The sequence below is a fragment of the Dermatophagoides farinae genome, chromosome 4 (genome assembly GCF_024713945.1).
Source record: "Dermatophagoides farinae isolate YC_2012a chromosome 4, ASM2471394v1, whole genome shotgun sequence".
In the NCBI taxonomy this organism is placed as follows: domain Eukaryota; kingdom Metazoa; phylum Arthropoda; class Arachnida; order Sarcoptiformes; family Pyroglyphidae; genus Dermatophagoides; species Dermatophagoides farinae.
In genome coordinates, this window is record NC_134680.1 from 7,003,259 (window position 1) to 7,027,250 (window position 23,992).

Below are 23,992 nucleotides of genomic sequence, written 5' to 3' on the forward strand. Positions count from 1 at the left end.
TGTGGTATCGTATCGTATCCATTGAAAAACCAAATCTTCGAAGCCAAGCTTTCAATTGTTGAATTCAGCTTCGGGCAATCACGAGCTTAAGTTTTTTTTTTCTTATCAGCCTAGTTCTCTATGTGGCAAATGGGGGCCAAACATTTTTAGTTTTCAAGAATTTTCTGGTTCGAATTGTTTTTTTCTTTCTCATTTTCACACATAGAAACTTTCTTATTGTTACTTGTTGAAATGATGATTTTGAAATGGGAAAATATAATCATCACGGGCATTTGTCAAAGATTTAAAAAACCCTGGGACCAAGAAGATGTTCAAACAATAAAATAAAATGAAAATGAAAAATGAAATTTGCAAGTCTCTCGCACATACGTATGGATGAATGAAGATCATTAATTTTCTTATTTATATAATGACCATAAGATTATTATTATTATTATGAATTGATTGACGAACAAATGTGTGGTTCATTAAATGGTTGTTTGTTGTCCATCATCGATTAGATTAGATGATTATTACACCTTGATACACGCAATCTCAACGGCCATTTATTGTCATCATCATCAATTGGGCAAGGCTTGGTAGATGTTTAGGCTAGTTAGACGAATTAGTTAGTGAATGAAATTATCAAATTCGTGTTTGTGTGAGGTATCATTAAGATGATAATACGAGAATGTGAAATTAACTTATCGATCAGGCACCAACAAAATCGATTCATTCAGCAAATATTTGTTGAATTAAATCAATCATTGAACAAAATTATTACAGGATATTATTATCATCAACTCGATGAAATTCATTGAATGATTATTGACCTTCGAATGAACCAACAACAACAACAACAACAACATTTAAATTTTCAAAAACATGACACCTGTTGCTATGTGAAAGTATTCGAAAAACTGCGGTTCCTGTATGATCAATTTCAAATTCAATGCACGCAACGAATAAACAAAACAGGTTCCATGCATACAATATTTTGTCATCAATTAAATGATTTGTCTTGTTAATTATGATCATCATGACCATTGGAACATAAAGGATTGATTTTATGTTGGAATCGGCACTTGCAATCAACATTTTTTATGACTTTTAATTTTAAAAACAAAAACAATAACCACGCATTATCATGTTGATAATGATTGTTGTTGTCATAATCATTGATCACATATCAAGACAGATGGATAGCGATATTGTTATTGAGCTTGATTTACCGATCATCTTATGGCAATAAACTAAAATGCTTTTTTCGAGAATAACTTGACGACCACCGACAGAGGAGTTGTGGAAAATGATTATCATTATGGCCATCATTATGAGGAAAAAATATCATCACGAGACATACTGATAATAATGATGATGGTAGTGTTAATGGTGTGTGTATAAGTGTGTGATCAAATCTTGGAAGAATTTAAATCATCTTGGAACACAAGTATTTCTAATCGATGTTTAGCACTATTATTTGCATAAAGCCGTTTTGAATGGAACGAATGTTTTTTTTTGAAAAGACATCATTATATGAAATGAATGAATGAAGGGTCAAATGGTTATGAATGGCCACCACACGCCATTAACACCTTCATTATGGATAATGATGATGATGATGATCTTATCGTTTATTCATCATCACTAATTTTAAATCCCAAAAAATGGATCATTATCACCGCCGTCATCATCATTATAATTTTGATTCATTATTATTCATCATCAATGGTCTTGATAATGAAGTAGTGAAAAAAAACCGGCCTAACCAAAAAAAAAGAAAAGAAATTGGGAGTCATCCAGATGAAAAAATGTGAACAAAAAAACCTCTAAAAACCCACTTGAAATTGAGATTTTTTTCTTTTAATTTTTTATTATTTGCTCCAGAAAAAACATCATTACTTGTGAGGATGATGTTTGTCAGTCGTTGTTGTTGTTGTTGTTAGTGTTGAAAATTTATTTATTTATGTTTCTTTCCACCGCTGTTGTTAATGAATTCATTCTTCATTCATTCATTGGAAATAAAATGCAAAAGAGTGATGTTCCTTCTAATTGATTCATCATTAATGAATGTCTATGATACATGCACATGATGGATTCAGGCGATCCCGATGATGATGTTGTCGACACGTTAATAAATCGATTTTCGATTCTATTTTAAGGCTATACCGTTGTTGTTGCTTCGTGCCATCACTATCGTCATCATCGCCATCATCATCATCATCATGATCGACGACGATGACTAGAAGCATGATGGGGAAAAACACCCTTAAACGCAAGTGAAAAATTTTAGCCGAGAATAAAAATCAATTTTGCTATTTTCGGACATGTCAATTTTGGTATCATCATCGAATGGATGCTGCAATCTGTTATTATGGTTGTCTTTATGGACAACAAAAACAAGTGTGAAAGTGAATGAACCTAATCCAAGAAAAGAAAATACACATCAAATGAGTTTGATGGAATCAAGAAGATTCTGTATCGGAACTTTGTCTCGGATCTAACATGCACTCATACACTCATGCACTATGGTCGTGGAACTATGAAGAAGAAGAAGAAGAAATGCGCATTGATAATGTTCAATGTAAACAAAGTGTCATGTGTGATGAAGAGAGCGAAAGAAAAAACGAAACAATCACCAAAATGAATGTGAATCGATACATGCATGTATTATTATGGTAATGGTGTCTGGTTTCGTTTTTCGGCCAATCAATAGATATTGGTCCAAACAATAATAATAAATCCAATTCTCACAAACAAATCGATCATGATTCAAAGCCGAAACTTGTGTTCCAATCACGATGGTGTCGAATGAATGATTTTTATTCTGATTTTTAGCATATTTTCTTTTTTGGTCGTTTTGTTTTGTTTTGAAAACATTCAACATGTAAACTATCGTGATTTTTCAGCTTCAAAATAGACAGCCATCATCAGCCTCAACATCAAACTGTCAATGTTTGTTTGGAGAAATTCTGCATTTCGATTTGTGTTTGTTTTCACTGTTTTTGTTTTTTAGTGTTTCCCTTTCATTTATGTTTCAAATGAAAGAATCAAGAGTTTTGTCGTGGACAATGTAAATATTTAGACATTTCAATTCTCAATATCATTATTATTGGACTGGAAAATTTGATTTTTTCAAATCAAAGTAAAGCCATACATTGGTATTTGTAAAATGACATGGTTAACACCGAGGTATTGATTGCAGATTTACAAATCGATAGAAAATCTTGATTATAAACCCAAATGACCAGAAAGAACTATGAGAACTTTGCCAATTGTTTTGTCGATGTTTTTTTGTGTTTGTTCTATATACATCACATTACACAGCAGGCACAATACTAAACATTAAGAAAGATAAAATCTGGGCTAGAAAAACAAATTACGAAAAAAAGAATGTAAAGAATTTGTTTATTTAATCGTTTTTCACACGTTCATTGTTCCAATTTCTTTTCACTGTAACTTGTGTGCCTTTTTTGTTTTATTTATGTTTTGTTTTGTTATAGAAAACTATTTTTGCCAAAAAAATTGACATTTCAAATTCTCGAAATTAAATGATGGATTGATGTACGTCCTTAATGAACAACGTTGGCAGCCTGTGTTTATTTTGATTTTTTTTCTTCGTTAAACTCGTGATTTTCCAAAATTGCATCATTTTAATGTGATTTGAATGATTTATTTTTAAAACAATTTCGATTCGAACTGGAAAAATGGATCCAAATCCATTTGATGGCAATCCATCATCATCATCATCATCAGCGTTTAGGATTTTCGATAATTTAAAACCCAATCAAATAGAATCACCATTTTTGAATCGATCGTTGCAATTACCCGATCAATTTGCCTCTGAATTTATCGTTCCCGAAGGTACGGCTCGTAATCGTGGCCGTTTTGAATTGGCATTCTCACAGATTGGTGGTGCCGTTATGGTTGGTTCAGGTGTTGGCGGTGCTGTTGGCACCTATAAAGGATTGAAAGAAGTGTCACAATTGGAGGCATTTTTATCGGTGAAACGAACACAATTGCTCAATTATATCACACGTAATGGTGCCAGAATGGCCAATACATTCGGAACAATTGCTCTCACATATTCGGCCATTGGTGTGGCACTTAGTTTTGTTCAAGAAGATAATGATGATATCAATACAATGGCATCGGCAGTGACAACTGGTGCATTATATGGTGCATTGACTAAACCGAAAACCATTACCGATACTGCCAATATTTCGTCGAAATTGATGTGGAAAATGCGAGCAAAACGTTCCGGTATCGGATCATTGATCGGAATACTAGCTGCCGGTGGTTATATTCTATTGTTTAACCGTGAAAAATATTTGGCCAACAATCGTTATTAAATTTTGTGATTTTCGATTTTTTCAAATTCAAAATAAAATTCGTCGATTTTGTTTTATTCGTAATTGTTGTGTGTGTGTGTGTTGAATGAAAGAAGAATGGAACCAGCGAAAATTGAAAAATTTTTCGAAATAATCTTTCTTTATAAAGGTCGATATCCAATACGTCGTACACATCATAATGAAGAATATCGTGAGGAGAAAATTTACAATTTTTGGCTCGAATTTGATGAAAAATTAACCTGGATTTGGTTGTCGATGCAACGCGTCTACTATTCATTTCTATGTCAATCATCGAAATCGATGGAAATTACGTTTGGTATATAGCTGCTAATTTGATTTAACTTGATTTGATTTCTGTGTCTTTTTCTTTCTCTTTATAGATCGAATCATTTCATTGTTTGCTTTTTGTCCGCCTCATGATACCTATGCATACAATTTCGATCATCATCTGGGCCCAGGTAATATTGCTGCTGATCAATATGATCTGAAAAAATTGACTGGAGAAATTTTACTTAGCCATTTTGTTGCTAGTCCGAATAATCATAAATTACGTGATATTTATCAGCAAAAGTTTGTTCGAATCGCAAAATACATTCAATGTTTCTATGCCTACAATCGATTCGGTAATCGCATTGCCTGTATTTATATTAGACAAAGTTTGAAAAAATCAGAATCAGTGAAACAAACTATTGTCTATAGTCATACGAATGCCGAAGATATTGGAACAATATTGAGCCATTTATGGAAAATGAAACGTAAAATTAAAAGCTGTAATGTTTTTGCCTATGATTATTCTGGCTATGGAATGAGCAGTGGTTCGCCTTCTGAAAGAAATCTATATGCTGATATTGAAGCGGCAACCAATGAATTGATGAATCGTAAAAACATTCGGCCAAAAGATTTGATTTTATTTGGCGAAAGCATTGGTTCGGCACCCACTATTCATATGGCTGCTAAACGAATTGAAGCACGTGGTGTGATTCTTCAATCATCATTCATGTCCGGGATTCGAATCTATTTTCCATACAACATGTCGGGAGGTGAAACACTTCCTTTTGATCCATTTGCCAATATTGATCGATGTTCATTGATTGAAAGTCCAACTTTAGTTATTCATGGCAGTGAAGATATGCTTGTCAATATTGGCCATGCAATCACAATTTATGAACATTTGAAAAATCCTGTACAACCATTCTGGGCGAATGGTGCATCACATATGAATATTCATAAACATCCCGATTACTATGATCGTCTTAATAATTTTCTTGAATCACTCTAAACTTTTTTCCCTTTTAATTTAATTAAATTATAAATAAACAATAAAAATAATATTCAAATCAATAATCAATAAATATTTTGTTTTTGCAAACAAATCATTACCACTTTTATGAAGAGGCAATGTGTGAAAGAAATAAAAAAAAACTCATCGAAATTCTTCCGTTCTACATATTATTCTGCTCATACACACACAGCAGAATGTTAAAAAAATGCTTAAAAAAGAAATCAAAAGAATAAAAAGAATTTCAAATTCATTCATACATTATACGATTCGGGAAATGATTTTTCGCCTTCTTTCTATGGCAGTTCACTCTCTCTCTCGAATTGAAATGTCTAAAATTAACTTCATTTTTCACCATCATTTCAGATGACGAAAAGCAAAACAATAACAAAATGAGAAGAATATTCAAACTACACCAATACTTGATCATGATGGCTGATGTATGTAAATGAAGAAGAAGCTGTAATGCATGCATATAACACACATTGACGTTTTTATCATCCACATTCAATTCAAATGTAATGTGTAATGTTCATGGCATTCGATTTTTAACATCGCTTTTAGTTTAGGTCATACAATACATCACCAACATCGCCGTCATAAAATCAACAGTTGAAAAAAAAACTCAACGAAAACCAGAAATCAGTGTGAATATGCCGGTGTAAATTTTATCGTTACCGTAATATTATTACAGTCATGCATGAATGAATGATGCTGTTCTGAATATACTTGTTGTTGTCGTTGTTGTTGTTGATTAGTGATTATTATTGAACCCATGTGATTTTCTGATCGATCAATTGATTGAAAACAAAACAAAAAAAGTTCAAAAATTAAATCAACAAACAAACCATCCATCGTTAACTGACTGACATCATCATCATTGACAAATTTTTAGAGCAATTATCATCCATTCTGTCGATGTAGTGTGTGTTTTATTTTTTGTTTTCCATGTTATAATTATTGTTGGCATCGAATAAATTTTACAACACAATGTTTAACCCGAAAATTGGCCATTAATTATAAACGAATCGAATAACGTTGTTCACTTTAATCACCATCTGATCATTAGAAGGAATGGCCGACGAAGGTTCTGAACAGGATGATATATCATTCTTACGAACGGTATGCTAGAATTCTGTAACATTCTTTTCATGGTAGAATCTTTTTTTTTGCACAGGATGATATGGTATGTCTACAACATGGTGCCACTAATAATCGTGTATGTTTGGCAGCCGAAGGTTTCGGTAATCGCCATTGTTTTCTGGAAAACATTGCCGATAAGAATCTACCGCCAGAAATATCGTCCTGTGTATTTGTCATCGAACAAGCGTTATCGGTTCGTGCATTGCAGGAAATGGTCACTGCTGAACAGGCTGCAGCCGAAAATGAAGGCGAAGAAAGTAAATCAAGTGCAGCCGGTGGACATCGAACATTGTTGTATGGTCATGCCGTGCTACTTCGCCATGGTCACTCAAACATGTATCTGGCATGTTTGTCGACCAGTTCGAGCAAGGATAAATTATCGTTCGATGTTGGTCTTCGCGAAAATTCACAAGGTGAAGCCTGTTGGTGGACAATTCATCCGGCCTCGAAACAACGATCGGAAGGTGAAAAAGTTCGTGTCGGTGATGATTTGATTCTCGTATCGGTAGCTACTGAACGATATTTACATACGGCCTTGGAAGGTGAACAATACATTGTGAATGCTTCGTTCCATCAGACACATTGGTCAATTGCACCGTTTGGTACCGGAACTTCGAGAGCAAAAAATGTAGGATTTGTTTTTGGCGGAGAAGTGTTGCGTTTCTTTCATGGCGGTGATGAATGTCTCACTGTACCTACAAATTGGTCCGATACCAGTGAACAGAACACTGTTGTCTATGAAGGTGGTGCCGTATTCAATCAAGCTCGTAGTCTTTGGCGTCTAGATCTTGCTCGAACCAAATGGTAAGGTTCCTCTTGTAACAAAATCTAAAACATTCATTTTTATCCTTCTTTAGGTCCGGTGGATTCATCATATGGGGACATCCTCTACGTATACATCACATTACTACCGGCAGATATTTGGGTATCAATGAAAACAATGAAATCTGCCTGTTATCACGTGAAGAAGCCACCATTGAACGAGCTGCATTCTGTTTGAAAGCAAACAAAGAGAAAAACAAAGACGATAAAAGAGATATTGATGAAAAAGATGAAGAAATCATTGGCTCACCACTGATTAAATTTGGCGATACAACTGTCTATGTTCAACACGTTGAAACTGGATTGTGGCTTAGCTATAAAACGTATGAAACGAAAAAACGTGGAGTCGGTAAAGTGGAAGAGAAACAAGCCATCATGTCCGAAGAAGGTAAAATGGATGATGGTCTCGAATTTTCACGATCACAGGAAGAAGAAGCAAAAACTGCACGCGTGATTCGAAAATGTGAAACGCAATTCAATAGTTTCGTACAGATTCTCAATTCATTACATTCATCACGAACAACGCAACGTGCACATCGACTTTCGCGTTCACCATCACCTGCACCACCTGGAGCACAAGTTCCTCTGCCAACTGCATCAAACCCGTCAACACCGGCAAATGCACCATTGTTTAGTGATGCTGATCAGGAAGGAATGATCATGTGCCTGGAAGATCTCATCAATTATTTTGCCCAACCCGACGAAGATTGTGATCACGAAGAAAGACAGAATCGCCTGAAAGCTTTGCGAAATCGACAGGATTTATTTCAAGAAGAAGGCATTTTGAATCTGATTCTAGAAGCCGTAGACAAAATGAACATAATAACCACACAAGGTCTATTGACCGCTTTAGTGGGTGAAGAAAGTAGCTCGAACTGGGATACAATAACCAATTACCTTTATCAACTGCTCGCCGCAATCATCAAAGGAAATCATACGAATTGTGCACATTTTGCTCAATCACATCGACTGGATTGGCTTTTCTCATCATTATCATCGCAGCAAGCAAGCGAAGGAACTGGAATGTTGGATGTATTGCATTGTGTCCTGATCGATTCGCCAGAAGCATTGAATATGATGAAAGAGAATCACATCAAGGTGATTATTTCATTGCTTGAGAAACATGGTCGTGATCCAAAAGTATTGGATGTTCTTTGTTCACTTTGTGTTGGCAATGGTGTTGCCGTTCGCTCCTCACAGAATAATATCTGTGACAACCTGTTGCCTAGTAAAAATTTGCTATTGCAAACCAAACTAATCGACCGTGTTGCATCGATGCGTCCGAATATTTATGTGGGCAAAGTAGAAAATTCAGCCATGTATCGTAAATGGTATTTCGAAGTAATGATCGATCATATTGAAATGGTTTCACATTTGGAGCCACATTTTCGAGTCGGTTGGGCCAACACTAATGGCTATGTTCCATATCCAAGTGGTGGTTCCAAATGGGGTGGAAATGGAGTTGGCGATGATCTTTATTCATTCGGTTTTGATGGAACCTACATATGGACATGTGGACGAGCAAACCTGGTGCGTAATGTTTCATCAGATCAGTGGCCAATTGTGAAAAACAATGTTATCGGTTGTATTCTCGATCTTAATATACCACTCATTACTTTCACTGTGAATGGTATACCGATTCGTGGCTGTTTTAAAAATTTCAACGCTGATGGAATGTTTTATCCAGTCATCAGTTTCAGTGCAAAGTATTCCTGTCGATTTCTATTTGGTGGTGATCATGGCCGGCTCAAATTTGGCCCACCACAAGGACATTCACCAATCATTCAGACATTATTACCGTTGCAAGAATTGAATATTGAACCATGCTTTCAATTTGGTGATCTAGTCAAAGGGGTTATCTTTGGACCGAACGTAGAATTGTTCGATGATGCTGCTTTCGTACCGAAACCGGTAGATACAAATGAAATCAGTCTGCCTTCCTATATTGAATCAGTACGTGATAAATTGGCCGAAAATACACATGAAGTTTGGTCGATGAATAAAATTGAACAGAGTTGGGTGTATGCCGAAACACGTGATGATATTGCCAAAACTCATCCTTGTCTCACATCATTCGAACGGTTGCCGTTGAATGAGAAAAAATATGACACAACTTTGGCTCTTCAAACATTGAAAACAATAATTGCAATCGGATATCGAATCACAGTGGATAAAACTCCATCGAGAATCAAATCGATTCGTCTACCGAACGATCCTTATCTACAATCGAATGGTTATAAACCGGCACCAATGGATCTTTCACAAATTGAGCTCACTGCTAAAATGAACACATTGGTCGATCTTTTGGCAGAAAATACACACAACGTATGGGCAAAGGAACGAATCTCGCAAGGTTGGACATATGGTCGCCTAGAAGATCATTTGATGCGTCGTAGTCCACATTTGGTTCCATATAAATTGGTGGATGATGTTATTAAGAAAGCCAATCGAGATACAGCTACAGAAACAGTGAAAACATTGATTGCATATGGTTATAATCTGGAACCACCGAGCGGTGATGCTGCAGCTGAATCGGCCAACATATTCGGCAAAAAGGATCAAACCAAATATGATTTCCGATCTTATCGGGCAGAGAAAACGTATGCTGTGACTAATGGTAAATGGTATTATGAAGTGGAAATTCTATCCGAAGGTCCAATCAAACTTGGCTGGTCACGAACATCATTCTCACCGCATTTCGAACTTGGTGGTGATGAAAATTCCTTTGCATACGATTGTTTGCATGCGAAAAAATGTTTTGCCAACAGTTCAGAAGCATTTGGCAAACAAGTTCAAATTGGCGATGTTGTTGGCTGTATGCTCGACTTGAATGATCGTATCATTTCGTTCAGCTTAAATGGTGAATTATTATTGGATTCGGTTGGTAGTGAAGCTGCATTTGCTGAATTGACCATACCGACAGATGCTGGCTACGTTCCAGCATTCACATTGGGTGTTTATCAAAAAATTCGTCTAATCTGTGGTCAGGATGTGAATCAATTGAAATATTTCACCCAGTGTGGTCTACAAGAAGGTTATCAGCCATTCTGCGTGAATATGAATCGTAATATGACTTTCTGGTATAACAAAGATGAACCCATCTTTTGCGATGTGGATGATAATTCCAACATTGAAGTGACACGAATACCGGCTGGCAGTGATTCAAGCCCGGCGCTAAAATTATCACATAAATTATTCGAAACACAAGAGAAAGCTAGCTGGGAATTTGTTCGTCTTTCGTTACCCGTACAAATAAATGATTTTCTTATCGATGAACTGGAAAGATCATCCAGATGGGAAGAAATCAAGCGTCGAATTCAACGTAATCGCAATGCTGGATACATTCATCCTGCTCGTCTCGAACAACATATGCTGAAATCAGGTTTCTCCATTTCTGATGTCAAAGAATTGAATCGAGCATATTCCGATACGGGTGAAACTGACGAAGCAATCGATTCTATGAATCAACAACAACAACAACAGCAGCAGCAGGCAACTTCATGGATGAAACGTAAACAAAGTGCATTGGTCAAAACAAAATCATTTGAAAATGAGCTAAAAGTTCCCACTGTGCAGGAAGCTCAGGCTATGATGGCAATGACATCACCGAAAACTCGATCCACCAGTGTTGAAGCATTGAATCGTTCAGCTAAAAGCCAACAACAACATCTTGATGGAGTAACGGATCCAAAAATTCGTAGTAAATCACCGTTTCGATTTTTGCGAAGTAAAAAAGATGAAAAAGCTGAACAGGAAAAACAACGAAAACGACAGGTTGGACGTGCCCAGGAAATCGGTACAGGATTATTACAGGCTCCCCCCATAGATGTTAGTAATGCATCGTTTCGTGGATTACAACCACCTTTTCCGACAAGTACGATTGGTCGTCGTCGATCTACTATTGCAGCTGCTGCTGGTTCTGGTGGTCGACGTGGTTCGAGAGTTAAAATGGAAACCGAAACATTGCCCGACGAAACGAATGATTTATTGGACGAAACTGTTCTGGATTTGGTCGATGAATATTTTTATGGTCTTCGTATATTTCCTGGCCAGGATCCCAATCATGTTTATGTTGGTTGGGTGACACCAAATTTCAAACATTTCGATAAAACATTCGATTCAGCCATGATAAAAAAAGTTACACTTCAAGTTTGGAGTGAAACCGGACAACTGTCGGATTATTTTGATCGACAAAATTGTTACATGTTGAATGCAGGCAAAATGTATGCCGAAGTTCATGAGGATGAAGCACAGCAAGGATCCCGATCGAATCAAGGCATGTTTATTGGCTGTCATGTGGATACGGCCAGCGGAGTCATCACATTTATGGCCGATGGTAAATCGATCAAACATAAATTTCGTATCGAACCCGGTATCAAACTATTTCCGGCCATCATATTCGAAGCAACATCTAAAGAATGTCTTCAATTTGAATTAGGTCGCACACCGACCACTTTACCATTGTCATCGGCAATATTGAAAACTAGTAGAAAACATTTGACACCGCAATGTCCACCTAGACTTCGTGTGCAATACTTACAGGCTTATCAATGGTCTCGAGTGCCGAATCAATCGTTGCGGCCACATTCATTGAAACTGTCTGACATTCGTGGCTGGTCAATGTTATGTGAAGATCCAGTCTCACAATTGGTGATTCATGTGCCTGAAGAAGATCGTTGTATCGATATTCTAGAATTGATTGAAAATGAAAAATTTCTTCAATTTCATTCACATACATTGGCATTGTATGGTGCACTCTGTTTTCAGGGTAATAATCGTGCTGCACATATCATCTGCGATCATGTGGATGAAAAACAATTACTCTACGCCATTCAGTCGGAATACATGTCTGGCCCATTGCGTACTGGATTCGCTGATCTTCTTATCGATTTACATCTAGAGATTCATGCTAATGCTCGTAATTTGACACAGAATGAATTCATTTTGCCAGTTAATGATGGCCTTCGACGTCTCTATTTGGATGAACGAATGATTCATTCCATTTCATCATTGAATTGTGTTTCGATTCGGCCAAAAATGACAATGAACGAACGTAATGAGAAAAACTATTCAATTCGTGATATGGCCAGTCCATTCTTTCCAGTCAATGTGCTCAAACAATTCGTAATGGAAGCATTGGATGATGCTGTCAAAAAAGGAAATCGACCAAATCGTGATCCGATCGGGGGATCAAATGAAAATCTTTTCGTCCCATTGATCAAATTGGCGGATAAATTGTTATTGATTGGCTGTATTGACGATATGGATCTTGAACGAATTTTGATTCTAATCGATCCGGAAACATTCGATCCTGATTACGATTTCAATGCGAATCCGCGAATGAAAGGTCTGATACAGATGAGCTTGGATGAAGGTGTTCAACTACAGATGACATATATTCTACATCATCTGATGGATTTACAACTGAGACATCGTGTTGAAGCAATTGTAGCGTTCAGTTCGAGTTATGTCAAAGATTTACAGACTGACCAGTTACGTCGTTACATTGAAATCAAACAAGAAGATATGCCAGCAGCTGTGGCGGCGAAAAAAACCAGAGAATTTCGCTGTACACCACAAGAACAAATGCGTACGATTTTATCGTTTAAAAATCAGGATGAAGAAAACCAGGAACTATGTCCAACACGAGATGAACTCAAGGAATTCTTGAACAATTTCCATGAGAAAATTATGCATAAAATCAACGTTGTTCGACATGAAGATGATTCTGATTCGGATTCTGGTATCGGCGACGTCGGTTCATCGCGTTCATGGTCAAGTAAACTGTTCAATCTGGTCAACAATGTCAAATCATTTGGACAGAAACGTGAAATGTTTGTCGAGAAAGCGAAAGAACCACCAGAAGATGTACTGGTGAAAAAGATTGTCACCACAATCATATCGTGGGCTGAAGAAACCGAATTAGAAAGAAACGAACTGATCAGACAAATGTTTTATCTGTTACTTCGTTGCTATAATGGTATTGGCACGCTAATGGAAGCCCTAAGCAACACGTATGTAATGAGCGATCAATCCAAAAGTGATGTAGAAGATCTTCTTCAACATTTGAACATTGTCCGAGCTTTGTTGCCCGTACAGATGGGCCCAGAGGAAGAAGAAGTGATGAGACAAGCACTGTGGACTATGGTTAATAATCGAATATTTTTCCAACATCCAGATCTGATTCGAATTTTACGTGTCCACGAAAACGTTATGGATGTCATGATGAATACGTTGAAGAAACAAAAATCCGATGATCAAACCTCGAAAAGTTCTGATTCCATATCCGAAATGGTTGTCGCTTGTTGTCGATTTTTGTGCTTTTTCTGTCGTTCGGGTAAAAAGAATCAAAAGGCCATGTTTGATCATTTGGATTTTCTACTAGAACATTCAAACATTCTACTATCACGACCATCACTTCGTGGTACCACTCCATTGGATGTTGCCTATTCGTCGTTGATGGAAAATCCCGAACTTGCATTGGCTTTGCGTGAAAATTATCTGGAAAAGATTGCCATTTACCTGTCTAGATGTGGCTTACAATCGAATCAAGAATTAATTGACAAAGGATATCCAGATGTTGGATGGGATCCAGTCGAAGGTGAACGTTATCTTGATTTTTTGCGTTTCTGTGTTTGGGTCAATGGTGAATCGGTGGAAGAGAATGCTAATCTTGTCATTCGATTACTGATTCGACGACCCGAATGTCTTGGTCCAGCACTACGTGGTGAAGGACAAGGTTTGATGGCCGCCATCAAAGAAGCGATTGTCATGTCCGAAAGAATTTCGAAAGAACGTCAACATCAGCAACAAATGTCGATGCCCGGTAAAGAAATCGAAGAAGATGAAGATTATATTGACATGGGCTCGGCTATCTTGAATTTCTATTGTACGTTGGTCGATGTTCTTGGTCGTTGTGCACCAGAAGCGGCTACCATTGCACAGGGCAAGAATGAATGTCTTCGTACACGTGCTATTCTTCGTTCATTAGTGCCCATTGAAGACCTTGAAGGTGTTTTATCATTGAGATTTACGTTGACCAATAATTCGGAAGGCAAATCCGATATGCCCAACAGTTTGTTGCCGTCACATAAACAATCGATTGTATTGTTTTTGGAACGTGTGTACGGCATCGATACACAAGAAGCGTTCTTTCGATTGCTAGAGGAAGCTTTCCTGCCGGATCTTCGTGCTGCAACCATGTTCGAAACAGGTGATTCATCTGGTAGCGATAGTGAAATGTCATTGGCGCTGAATCGTTACCTGGGAAATGCTGTGTTACCATTGTTGATCAAATATCATTACTACTTTGCCGATGCCGATAATTGGTCCAATCTATTGGATGCTTCTTTACACACCGTATATCGATTAGCTAAAGTGAAAATCCTGACCAAAGGTCAACGTGAAATTGTATCTGATTTCCTAGTAGCGTTGACCAAAGAAATGATGCCTTCAATGTTGCTGCGATTACTTCGAAAACTATGTGTCGATGTTTCGACCATTTCAGAATCGACAACAGTCGCTTATCGATTACTGACATTACACTATGAACGATGTGCTCGATACTATGGTGCTGGCGGTCAAGGAACCTACGGTACAGCTTCGGAAGAAGAACGTCGTTTAACCATGGTTTTGTTTTCCAACATTTTCGATTCACTAGCCAAAATGGAATACGATCCAGATTTGTTTGGACAAGCGTTGCCTTGTTTGACGGCCATCGCTAGTGCTTTACCACCAGATTATTCAATGCCAACAAATGCCAGTGAAGATGCTAGTTTCAAAACAGCACGTGCTGAATTTCCCTATATTCCTGAACCGGTCGACATTTCACACGTAAATCCACCGCCCGATCTAATGAATTTGGTGCAGAAATTCTCTGAACATTATCATGACGCTTGGGCATGTAGAAAATTTGATCATGGATGGCAATTCGGTGAACAATGGGCATATAAAAAGACACATCCACGTCTCAAGCCATATCATATGCTCAACGAACGAGAAAAGGAATTGTACCGAGAACCGATACGAGATGCATTGAAAACATTGATGGCTTTAGGCTATACAATTGATCGATCCGATTCAGGAAGTGGAACATTGAGTAAACCACCGGTGCGCCACGAAACACAACCAATGCATGCAACATCCATACAGGATTATAATCCACAACCAGTGGATATGACAAATTTAACATTAAATCGTGAAATGCAAACAATGGCCGAAAGATTGGCCGAAAATGCTCATGATATTTGGGCGAAAAGTGTCCGTGAACAAAGTCGAATGATGGGCGGTGGTATTATTCATCCACAAATGGTGCCATACGATTTGCTTACCGATCGAGAAAAGAAAAAGAATCGTGAACGATCACAGGAATTGTTGAAATTCTTGCAATTTGAAGGCTACAAAGTGTTCAAAAGTATGGAACGTAATCGAATGAATTCGATGACTGCGGCCGAAACACCGACGATTGCAATTCAACCAAATGAATGTCGATTTGCGTCATCATTGTTGGAGAAATTACTACAATACATGGACACTGCTTCCAATCAGTCTACGGCTGTTGAAACCATCGGCCAATTTTAGCCGTAGATCATCATTCAAACAATCATCACGTGATGTGAAATTTTTCAGCAAAGTTGTCCTGCCATTGACGGAAAAATATTTCTCGGCTCAACGAATGTTTTTCCTGAATTCAATCACTTCAGGCAATGTTCAAACAGCCGCAGCAGGCGTTGCCACTGTACGTGAAAAAGAATTGGTCGCTAGTCTTTTCTGTAAATTGGCTGCATTTGTTCGTTCGAAACTTCCAGTGATTGGATCAGATGTCAAAACATGTGTCCGATGTTTACAGGTTTTGATTCAGGCCACTGATGCACGAACGATTGTTAAATATTCACCAGATTTTGTTAAAACTTCGATGCAAACATTTTTCAATCATGCTGCTGATGATCTGGCCAATTGTGTAATCAATCTACAGCAGGCAAAATTTCCATACATTCGTGGAACGGCCATGAAAACATCATCCTCATTGAATTCAATCCAATTGATGCTGTTGCCCGTACTGACTTCGTTGTTCGATCATTTGGCCGTTAATGAATTTGGTTCAGATTTGTTGGTCAATGATATTCAGGTGGCATGTTATAAAATGCTAAATTCGTTGTACATTCTTGGCACACGTCATAATCAACTGAATCTGGGTCGTCAATTTATTAAATACGAAATGAATCGACATCGAACAGCCATCGGTAATTGTTTGGCAGCTTTTGCCTTCGACTTTTCCGGTTGCCTTTTTAGAACCACATCTGAACAAACATAACAAATACTGTATACACGGTAAATCAGAAGAACATTCTCTTGAAGCATTAGAAGTTTTATCTGAACTTGGTGCATCGATGCCAACATTGGATGAACTGATTGGACAGATTGAGAAATTTGTACAAAATGGTCGTTATGCGAATGAACCACATGTTGTCGATGTGATCATACCGATTGTATGTTCATATCTACCATTCTGGTGGTCACAAGGTCCTGATAATGTGAATGTTACTGGTGAGAATTATATTACCATGGTGACCACTGAACATCTGAACAGCATGTTCAAAACGATTCTGAATTTGATTGGAAACAATATCGGTGTTCGTAACGCCAATTGGATGACAACAATTGCCAGCCATGCTGGGCAGATCATCATCAACTCGTCCGATACATTGCTTGCCGATCCGATTCTTCCGTTAACCGAAAAGATTCATGCTCGAGCTGAAGCAGCCTATCATAATGAAGATATGATGCGTGGTTTTCTTAAATCCAGTACCGAAGATACTGCCGATGCGGAAACACAAATTCAGGAAGAATTTGCCATACTAGCCCGTGACCTGTATGCATTGTATCCATTGCTCATCAAATATGTGGACATACAACGTGCTCATTGGTTGAAACAGAATAATCCACAAGCAGAACGTCTTTTCTATTGTGGTTCGACCATATTCAACATTTGGCTTAAATCCCAGTTCTTTCGGCGAGAAGAACAGAATTTCATTGCATCCAATGATATCGACAATATGGCATTGATTATGCCATCATCTGGTCGTGGTGGCCGTCTTAGTTCGAATGTGAAAGCCGACACTTCTCAGTCATCTTCATCGCGAAAAGTGAAAAAGAAACGTGACGGTAAACGTGATAAGGATAAAGAATTGGCCGCTAGTTTAATTGTTGCCTGTCTCAAACGGTTGCTGCCTGTTGGATTGAATTTATTTGCCGGTCGTGAACAGGAATTGGTTCAACATACGAAAGAAAAATTTCTGAAAAAATCACCCGAAGGTGATATATTCGAATATGTGAAAACACAGCTAACGTTACCAGATAAAATTGACCTAAGCGATGACATGTCCTGGCAACATTATCTTTACAGTAAATTAGGTTCGAAAAAACCAAATACTGCTGGCGATCTGGTTCCAGTGGATAAGGTTCCGGCGAAAGAAATGCAGATTACCGGTGATCAGCTGGTTGATCGAATCATTGAAATGGCCAAAGTTTTGTATGGTCTTCACATGGTATGTCAATCCATTTTAAGCTTGTGACTTTTTGGTCTGCGAATGTTTTTCCAAATGCAATTTGATGATGTTTTGCTTTGAATTTGTTTTTCTATTGAATCCTAATGTTTATCATCCCTTTGGTTTGATTGTTGTCATTGTTATCGTTATCTATAGATTGACCATCCATCAAGCAAAGAGAAAGGTGTTTGGCGAAGTTGTGTGTCGAGCCAAAGAAAACGAGCTGTCATCGCATGTTTTCGCATGACTTCCTTGCATTCATTGCCAAGGTATTTTATATTTATCTCATTCGAATTCATTATTTCCATCTTTTCCTGTATTTGTTTGTTTGTGTGTGTGTGTGTCTGTGTATATGCAATGTGTTTTTGTTCTAAAGAAACTAGAAACTAGCATGTTGTTTGATTTGGTCATTTTATCGTCATCGAATTGGATTTTAATTTCAATTTTTTTTCCAAAAATCAAAGATCAAACCGATTCAGAAAAACGATGGAAAATGTTTATTCACATTGAGTTTCTCTAAACGACGTGCAATCAAAAATTCAGTTCTTATGAATCATTTGGCGAAATTGCCCAGGTTTGGACCATCATCATTATTATACACACTGATACACAGACAATGCCGAAATTGCCTTTGAATTGTTCATTTTTTTACTCAAGTGTGGTGTTTATTAATTATAAATATTTTTTTATTTTTATTTTTTTTATTGTTTTGTCTGTCATAAATAGACATCGAGCGATGAACATATTTTTGAGAACCTATTCAGACATCTGGCTAGAAGTGGAAAATGTTGGTCATGAACAATTGATAGAAGACACAACTGAATCATTTGAAGAAGTGGAAACAAAAATTTCCGGTGACGAAGAAACATCGGACAAACACGATCCTATCGCTCAGTTGGCCACAGCATTCTCTCGTTCGGCCACCACTGAACATGGTGGTGCAATGAAAGAAGATATGCTTTACATGGATTATGCGTTCATTTTTGCACAAAGTTGTGGTGGTTCCGAAGAGGATGACGAAGAAGAAGGCGAAGATGGTGAAGAAGATGGCAGTTCGATCCATGAACAGGAGATGGAGAAACAGAAACTGTTGTTCCAACAACAACGACTCGAGAAACGTGGTGTGGCCGAAATGGTATTACTATACATCAGTGCTTGTCGTGGCATACCAAGCCCGATGGCGTTGAAAACATTGAAATTAGGCATCTCGATCCTGAAAGGTGGTAATGTCGACATTCAGATGCGAATGTTGAAACATCTGAAAGAGAAAAAAGATGTTGGCTTTTTCATATCGATTGCTGGTCTCATGAATTCCTGTTCTGTACTCGATCTGGATGCTTTCGAACGTACACAAAAAGCCGAAGGTTTAGGTGTTGGATCGGAAGGCACCACCGGTGAGAAGAATATGCATGATGCTGAATTCACCTGTGCACTGTTTCGGTTCATTCAGCTACTGTGTGAAGGTCATAATTTGGAATTCCAAAACTATCTACGAACACAGGCCGGCAACACGACCACAGTTAATGTTGTCATTGCAACGGTTGATTATCTGCTTCGATTGCAAGAATCGATCATGGATTTCTATTGGCATTATTCCAGCAAAGAAGTGATCGATCAATCTGGTATTGAAAATTTCGGCAAAGCAATCAATGTTGCCAAACAAGTATTCAGTACGTTGACCGAATCGATTCAAGGTCCGTGTACGATGAACCAACAAGCGTTAGCACATTCACGTCTCTGGGATGCTGTAGTTGGTTTTATGTTTTTGTTTGCTCATATGCAAAAGAAACTTTCGCAGAATTCATCTCAATTGGATTTATTGTTAATGTTGATGGATCTACAGACCGAAATGGTTATCCTCATGCTTTCCATGTTGGAAGGTAATGTCATGAACGGTACGATTGGCAAACAAATGGTCGACACTCTGGTCGAATCGGCTGCCAATGTGGAAATGATTTTGAAATTTTTCGACATTTTTTTGAAGCTCAAAGATTTCACTTCGTCATCTTCGTTTCAGGTGAGTGAATTGGTTGTGTTGAATAATTATTACATATGATGATGATTATGCTTTTACTTTTATAGGACTATGACAAACGAAACACTGGATGGATCCATGCAAAAGATTTCAGGAAAGCATTGCAACAACAAAAGATTTACAGTGACGAAGATATTGCCTTCCTTATGTCTTGTTGTGAACCAAATCATGATGGTTACCTGGATTATCGTGAATTCACCGAACGATTCCATAATCCAGCCAAGGATATTGGCTTCAATTTGGCTGTATTGTTGACCAACTTGTCTGAACATATGACCAATGATCCGAGGCTACAACGATTCCTGGAGACGGCCAGTTCATTGTTGAGTTATTTCGAGAATTACCTTGGCCGTATCGAAATAATGGGCAGTTCAAAACGAATCGAAAGAGTTTATTTCGAAATTGCCGAAGAAACCATTCTACAGTGGGAAAAACCACAGATCAAAGAATCGAAACGGGCATTCTTCTATTCGATTGTCACTGAAGGTGGTGACAAAGAAAAACTCGAAGCATTCATTAATTTCTGTGAAGATGCTATATTTGAAATGCAACATGCAAGTAGCATTTCGATGGAAGAGGATGATGAGCCGAAAAAAGCTGGTTTGTATTGAAAATTTATATGTTGATATTGTCTGATTGTGTTGTTCATATGGGATATTTTTTCAGAGGAATATCCTCATCCTGGAAGCGAAGAGAAACCATCATCATATCTGGATCCTGTCAAGAATGTTCTGGCAATCGTTTGGCTAAAAATATGTGCATTTTTCAGCTATTTAAAACCAAGTTTTCTTAAAAAACAATGGCAATCATTGACCGAGAAAACCTGGTTTGAACTGATATATGGATCGATCAAAATGTTGTTGAAAGGAACCTATCTGAGTATATGGTCAATCTATTATGTCAACAAAGTTGTGTTGAAAGTAATTCTCGAACTTATGTTGGGCAAATATAGTCTCGTCGAAGAAGAAGAGGAACCGATGGAAAAACCACCAACACTTCATTATGCACCAATGGTCGATGTACCACGTATGGCATTGATGAGTGCTGACGATCTGGTCAATGACAATGAACGACATACATCCGTTGCAGACATTCAACAATCCGATGAAGGCATCGTCGAAGATATTAGTGAGTAAAATTCTGTATTGTTAATTCATTTATTTCCATTCTGTTTTATTGTTTTCGTTTAGAAGACGAAACGGGGGCCGAACCAAGCGTAAAGGTAACATCATTGGATGACCATACAACCATCACGGAAGTATCGATACCAAGCGATGAACAATTGGATCATCATTCGGTAGAATTGCCATCATCATCATCATCATCTTCGAGTAAATCATCATCATCGACAGTGGCAGATGAGAAATCAGATTCGGAAAAATCAAAAAATGCTTTTAATTTTGGAAATTTGACCTCGCGATTCGTGTATGGTTTAGCACGAAATCTTTATACAATCAAAAAGATTGCCTTAGCCATGGCTTTTGTCATCAATCTAATGTTATTGTTCTACAAAGTTAGCAGTTATATTCCGGCAAGTGATGAGATAGCAGCCATAAGTGGCGAAGATGTTCTTGGATCAGGCGAACAAATGTCAACCAGTGGTGGTAGCGATGGGGGAGAAAGCGGAAGCAGTGAAGATGATGATGTGATTGAATTCATCAAGATTGAAGAAAGTTGGTACTATCTGGAGCCATTATTGAAAGGATTGGCTATGCTACATTCATTGTTATCGTTCTTTATGCTGATTGCATATTATAATCTCAAAGTTCCATTGATCATTTTCAAACGAGAAAAAGAGATTGCTCGTAATCTTGAATTCGAAGGTCTATACATCACCGAACAAGCAGAGGATAATTATCGTGCATATTGGGATAAATTGGTCATTTCGACCAGTTCGTTCCCAGTTAATTATTGGGACAAATTTGTCAAGAAACGAGTGCTGGCCAAATATGCCGAACAATATGATTATGATGCATTGAGCAAACTGATGGGCATTTCCAAAGGCTCAAATATGGATGAACCTCAGAATAGTGGTTTGCTATCGTTCATAACAAATTGTGATTGGCAATATCAGATCTGGAAGGTTGGCGTCACGTTCATGGACAATGTGAGTTACTGTTGCACACAACGTCATTGTCTAATAATTTGTCATTTTGTTTTGTTTTGTTCAGGTATTCCTTTATAATCTTGGCTATTTCATTCTTTCGTTGATGGGCAATTTTAGTTACTTTTTCTTCGCTGCTCATCTTCTCGATATAGCCGTCGTTATTCCAACATTGAAAACAATTCTACAATCGGTCACTCATAATGGCAAACAATTAGTGTTGACCGTAATGTTATTGATTATTGTCGTCTACATTTACACAGTGATTGCCTTTAATTTTTTCCGTAAATTCTATGTTCAAGAAGAGGATGATCAAGTGGATCGAAAATGTCACAACATGCTAACGGTAATAATCATGATGATGATTGGTCAATGGATATTGGATATTAATGGATATTTGTTTTGTCCATTTGTTGTTGTGTTTAGTGTTTTGTGTTCCATCTTTATAAAGGTGTACGTGCTGGTGGTGGCATTGGCGATGAAATTGAACCACCCGATGGTGATGAATACGAAGTGTATCGTATCATATTTGACATTACTTTTTTCTTTTTTGTCATCATCATATTATTGGCCATTCTACAGGGTATGCTTTCTGTTGCAAATTGTTTGTCATTGATATACTGATTTAACCTTTCAATACAATACTCAGGTCTTATCATTGATGCTTTCGGTGAACTTCGTGATCAATTACAATCGGTTTCGGATGACATGGAATCCAATTGTTTCATTTGTGGCATAGGCAAAGATTATTTCGACACAGTGCCGCATGGTTTCGATACTCATGTGGCAAAAGAACATAACCTGGCCAATTATATGTTCTTTTTGATGCATTTAATCAATAAACCGGATACTGATTATACCGGACAAGAGACTTATGTTTGGGAATTGTATCAGAAACGTACTTGGGACTTTTTCCCAGTCGGTGAATGTTTCCGTAAACAGGAAGAAGAACTTAGTGCTGGCGGTGGTAAAGACAAAGACTAATGTGTTTATATATAATCTGCTCTTGAATTTCATTATTGTCCGAATAAAAAATAATGTTTCAAATCATTGACACTAGATAGCGATATAGTATTACATGAAAATTATTCTGTTATCGAGAAAGCAAGAAAAGAACCAAACGAAAAAATTTTGAATTCCAATGGTCATTTGTTGTTGTTTATTAATGAATTGCTTCACATTCACATGCCTGAACATTGTACAGGTGTATGTGGTAATTTCATCGTGGTGTTTGTTTTTTTTCTTTGTTTCATGAAATGCAAACCATAACCTTTTCTCTTTTTTCAACGTAATATATTGTTTTAGATTTATGTGATTTCATTGCTCTCTCTCTCTCTCTCTCTCTCTCTCTCTCACACAAACAATTCTCGACTTTTGCTGATTCTTGGTTTTTGTTTACCTATGCTTGAATAACTTTATAAATTATTCGTAATGTGTTTCAGAATTAATACACAAGGAATTGGATTGAATTAACGCATCACAGTGATGGCAAGGTATATGAAGCGAATGGAATGATTGAGTAAATGATGAGCTGTGCTTTGGCATAGAATCTATGGAATATTAATAATTTCTGGAATCCTTATACTATTACACTGGTTATTCTTTTTACTGTGCATGCATCAATTCATTCGATATTCGATATGGCCATGGTCATGATTCTCTTAGTGTAGTTGATGTTGATGTTGTATGGTGGTCGTCTTCGTTGTGATCATGACCGTATACGCTGCTATA

The 23,992-nt window shown here is 37.4% G+C and overlaps 3 protein-coding genes across 3 annotated transcripts; all 3 read left to right on the forward strand.

Annotated features, from left to right (window-relative positions):
• Window positions 1–3,437: 3,437 nt before the first annotated feature.
• On the forward strand, window positions 3,438–4,394 carry LOC124489889 (mitochondrial import inner membrane translocase subunit Tim23B-like). The gene has a single exon (XM_047052282.2). The coding sequence runs from the start codon at window positions 3,687–3,689 to the stop codon at window positions 4,329–4,331; it is 645 nt and encodes a 214-aa protein (XP_046908238.2). The 5' UTR covers window positions 3,438–3,686; the 3' UTR covers window positions 4,332–4,394.
• On the forward strand, window positions 4,332–5,612 carry LOC124489886 (alpha/beta hydrolase domain-containing protein 17B). Its single transcript, XM_047052281.2, has 2 exons — window positions 4,332–4,647; window positions 4,712–5,612. The coding sequence occupies exons 1-2, from the start codon at window positions 4,428–4,430 to the stop codon at window positions 5,608–5,610; spliced, it is 1,119 nt and encodes a 372-aa protein (XP_046908237.2). The 5' UTR covers window positions 4,332–4,427; the 3' UTR covers window positions 5,611–5,612.
• Window positions 5,613–5,810: 198 nt separating this feature from the next.
• Window positions 5,811–23,318, forward strand: RyR (Ryanodine receptor). The gene is given in 13 exon segments (XM_047053208.2): window positions 5,811–6,732; window positions 6,788–7,557; window positions 7,611–16,116; window positions 16,118–16,840; window positions 16,842–18,122; window positions 18,279–18,391; window positions 18,849–20,139; window positions 20,205–20,757; window positions 20,824–21,285; window positions 21,348–22,264; window positions 22,329–22,607; window positions 22,688–22,844; window positions 22,911–23,318. Coding segments are annotated over 13 exon segments (15,435 nt in total). The 5' UTR covers window positions 5,811–6,684; the 3' UTR covers window positions 23,246–23,318.
• Window positions 23,319–23,992: the final 674 nt, after the last annotated feature.

What these genes read in the sequence shown, in the direction of transcription:
- LOC124489889 (XM_047052282.2), top strand. Translation starts at nt 3,687, where the DNA reads ATGGATCCAAATCCATTTGATGGCAATCCATCATCATCATCATCATCA.
- LOC124489886 (XM_047052281.2), top strand. Translation starts at nt 4,428, where the DNA reads ATGGAACCAGCGAAAATTGAAAAATTTTTCGAAATAATCTTTCTTTAT. An exon ending in ATCGATGGAAATTACGTTTG is followed by an intron (nt 4,648 to 4,711) that starts GTATATAGCTGC and finishes TTCTCTTTATAG; the next exon opens with ATCGAATCATTTCATTGTTT.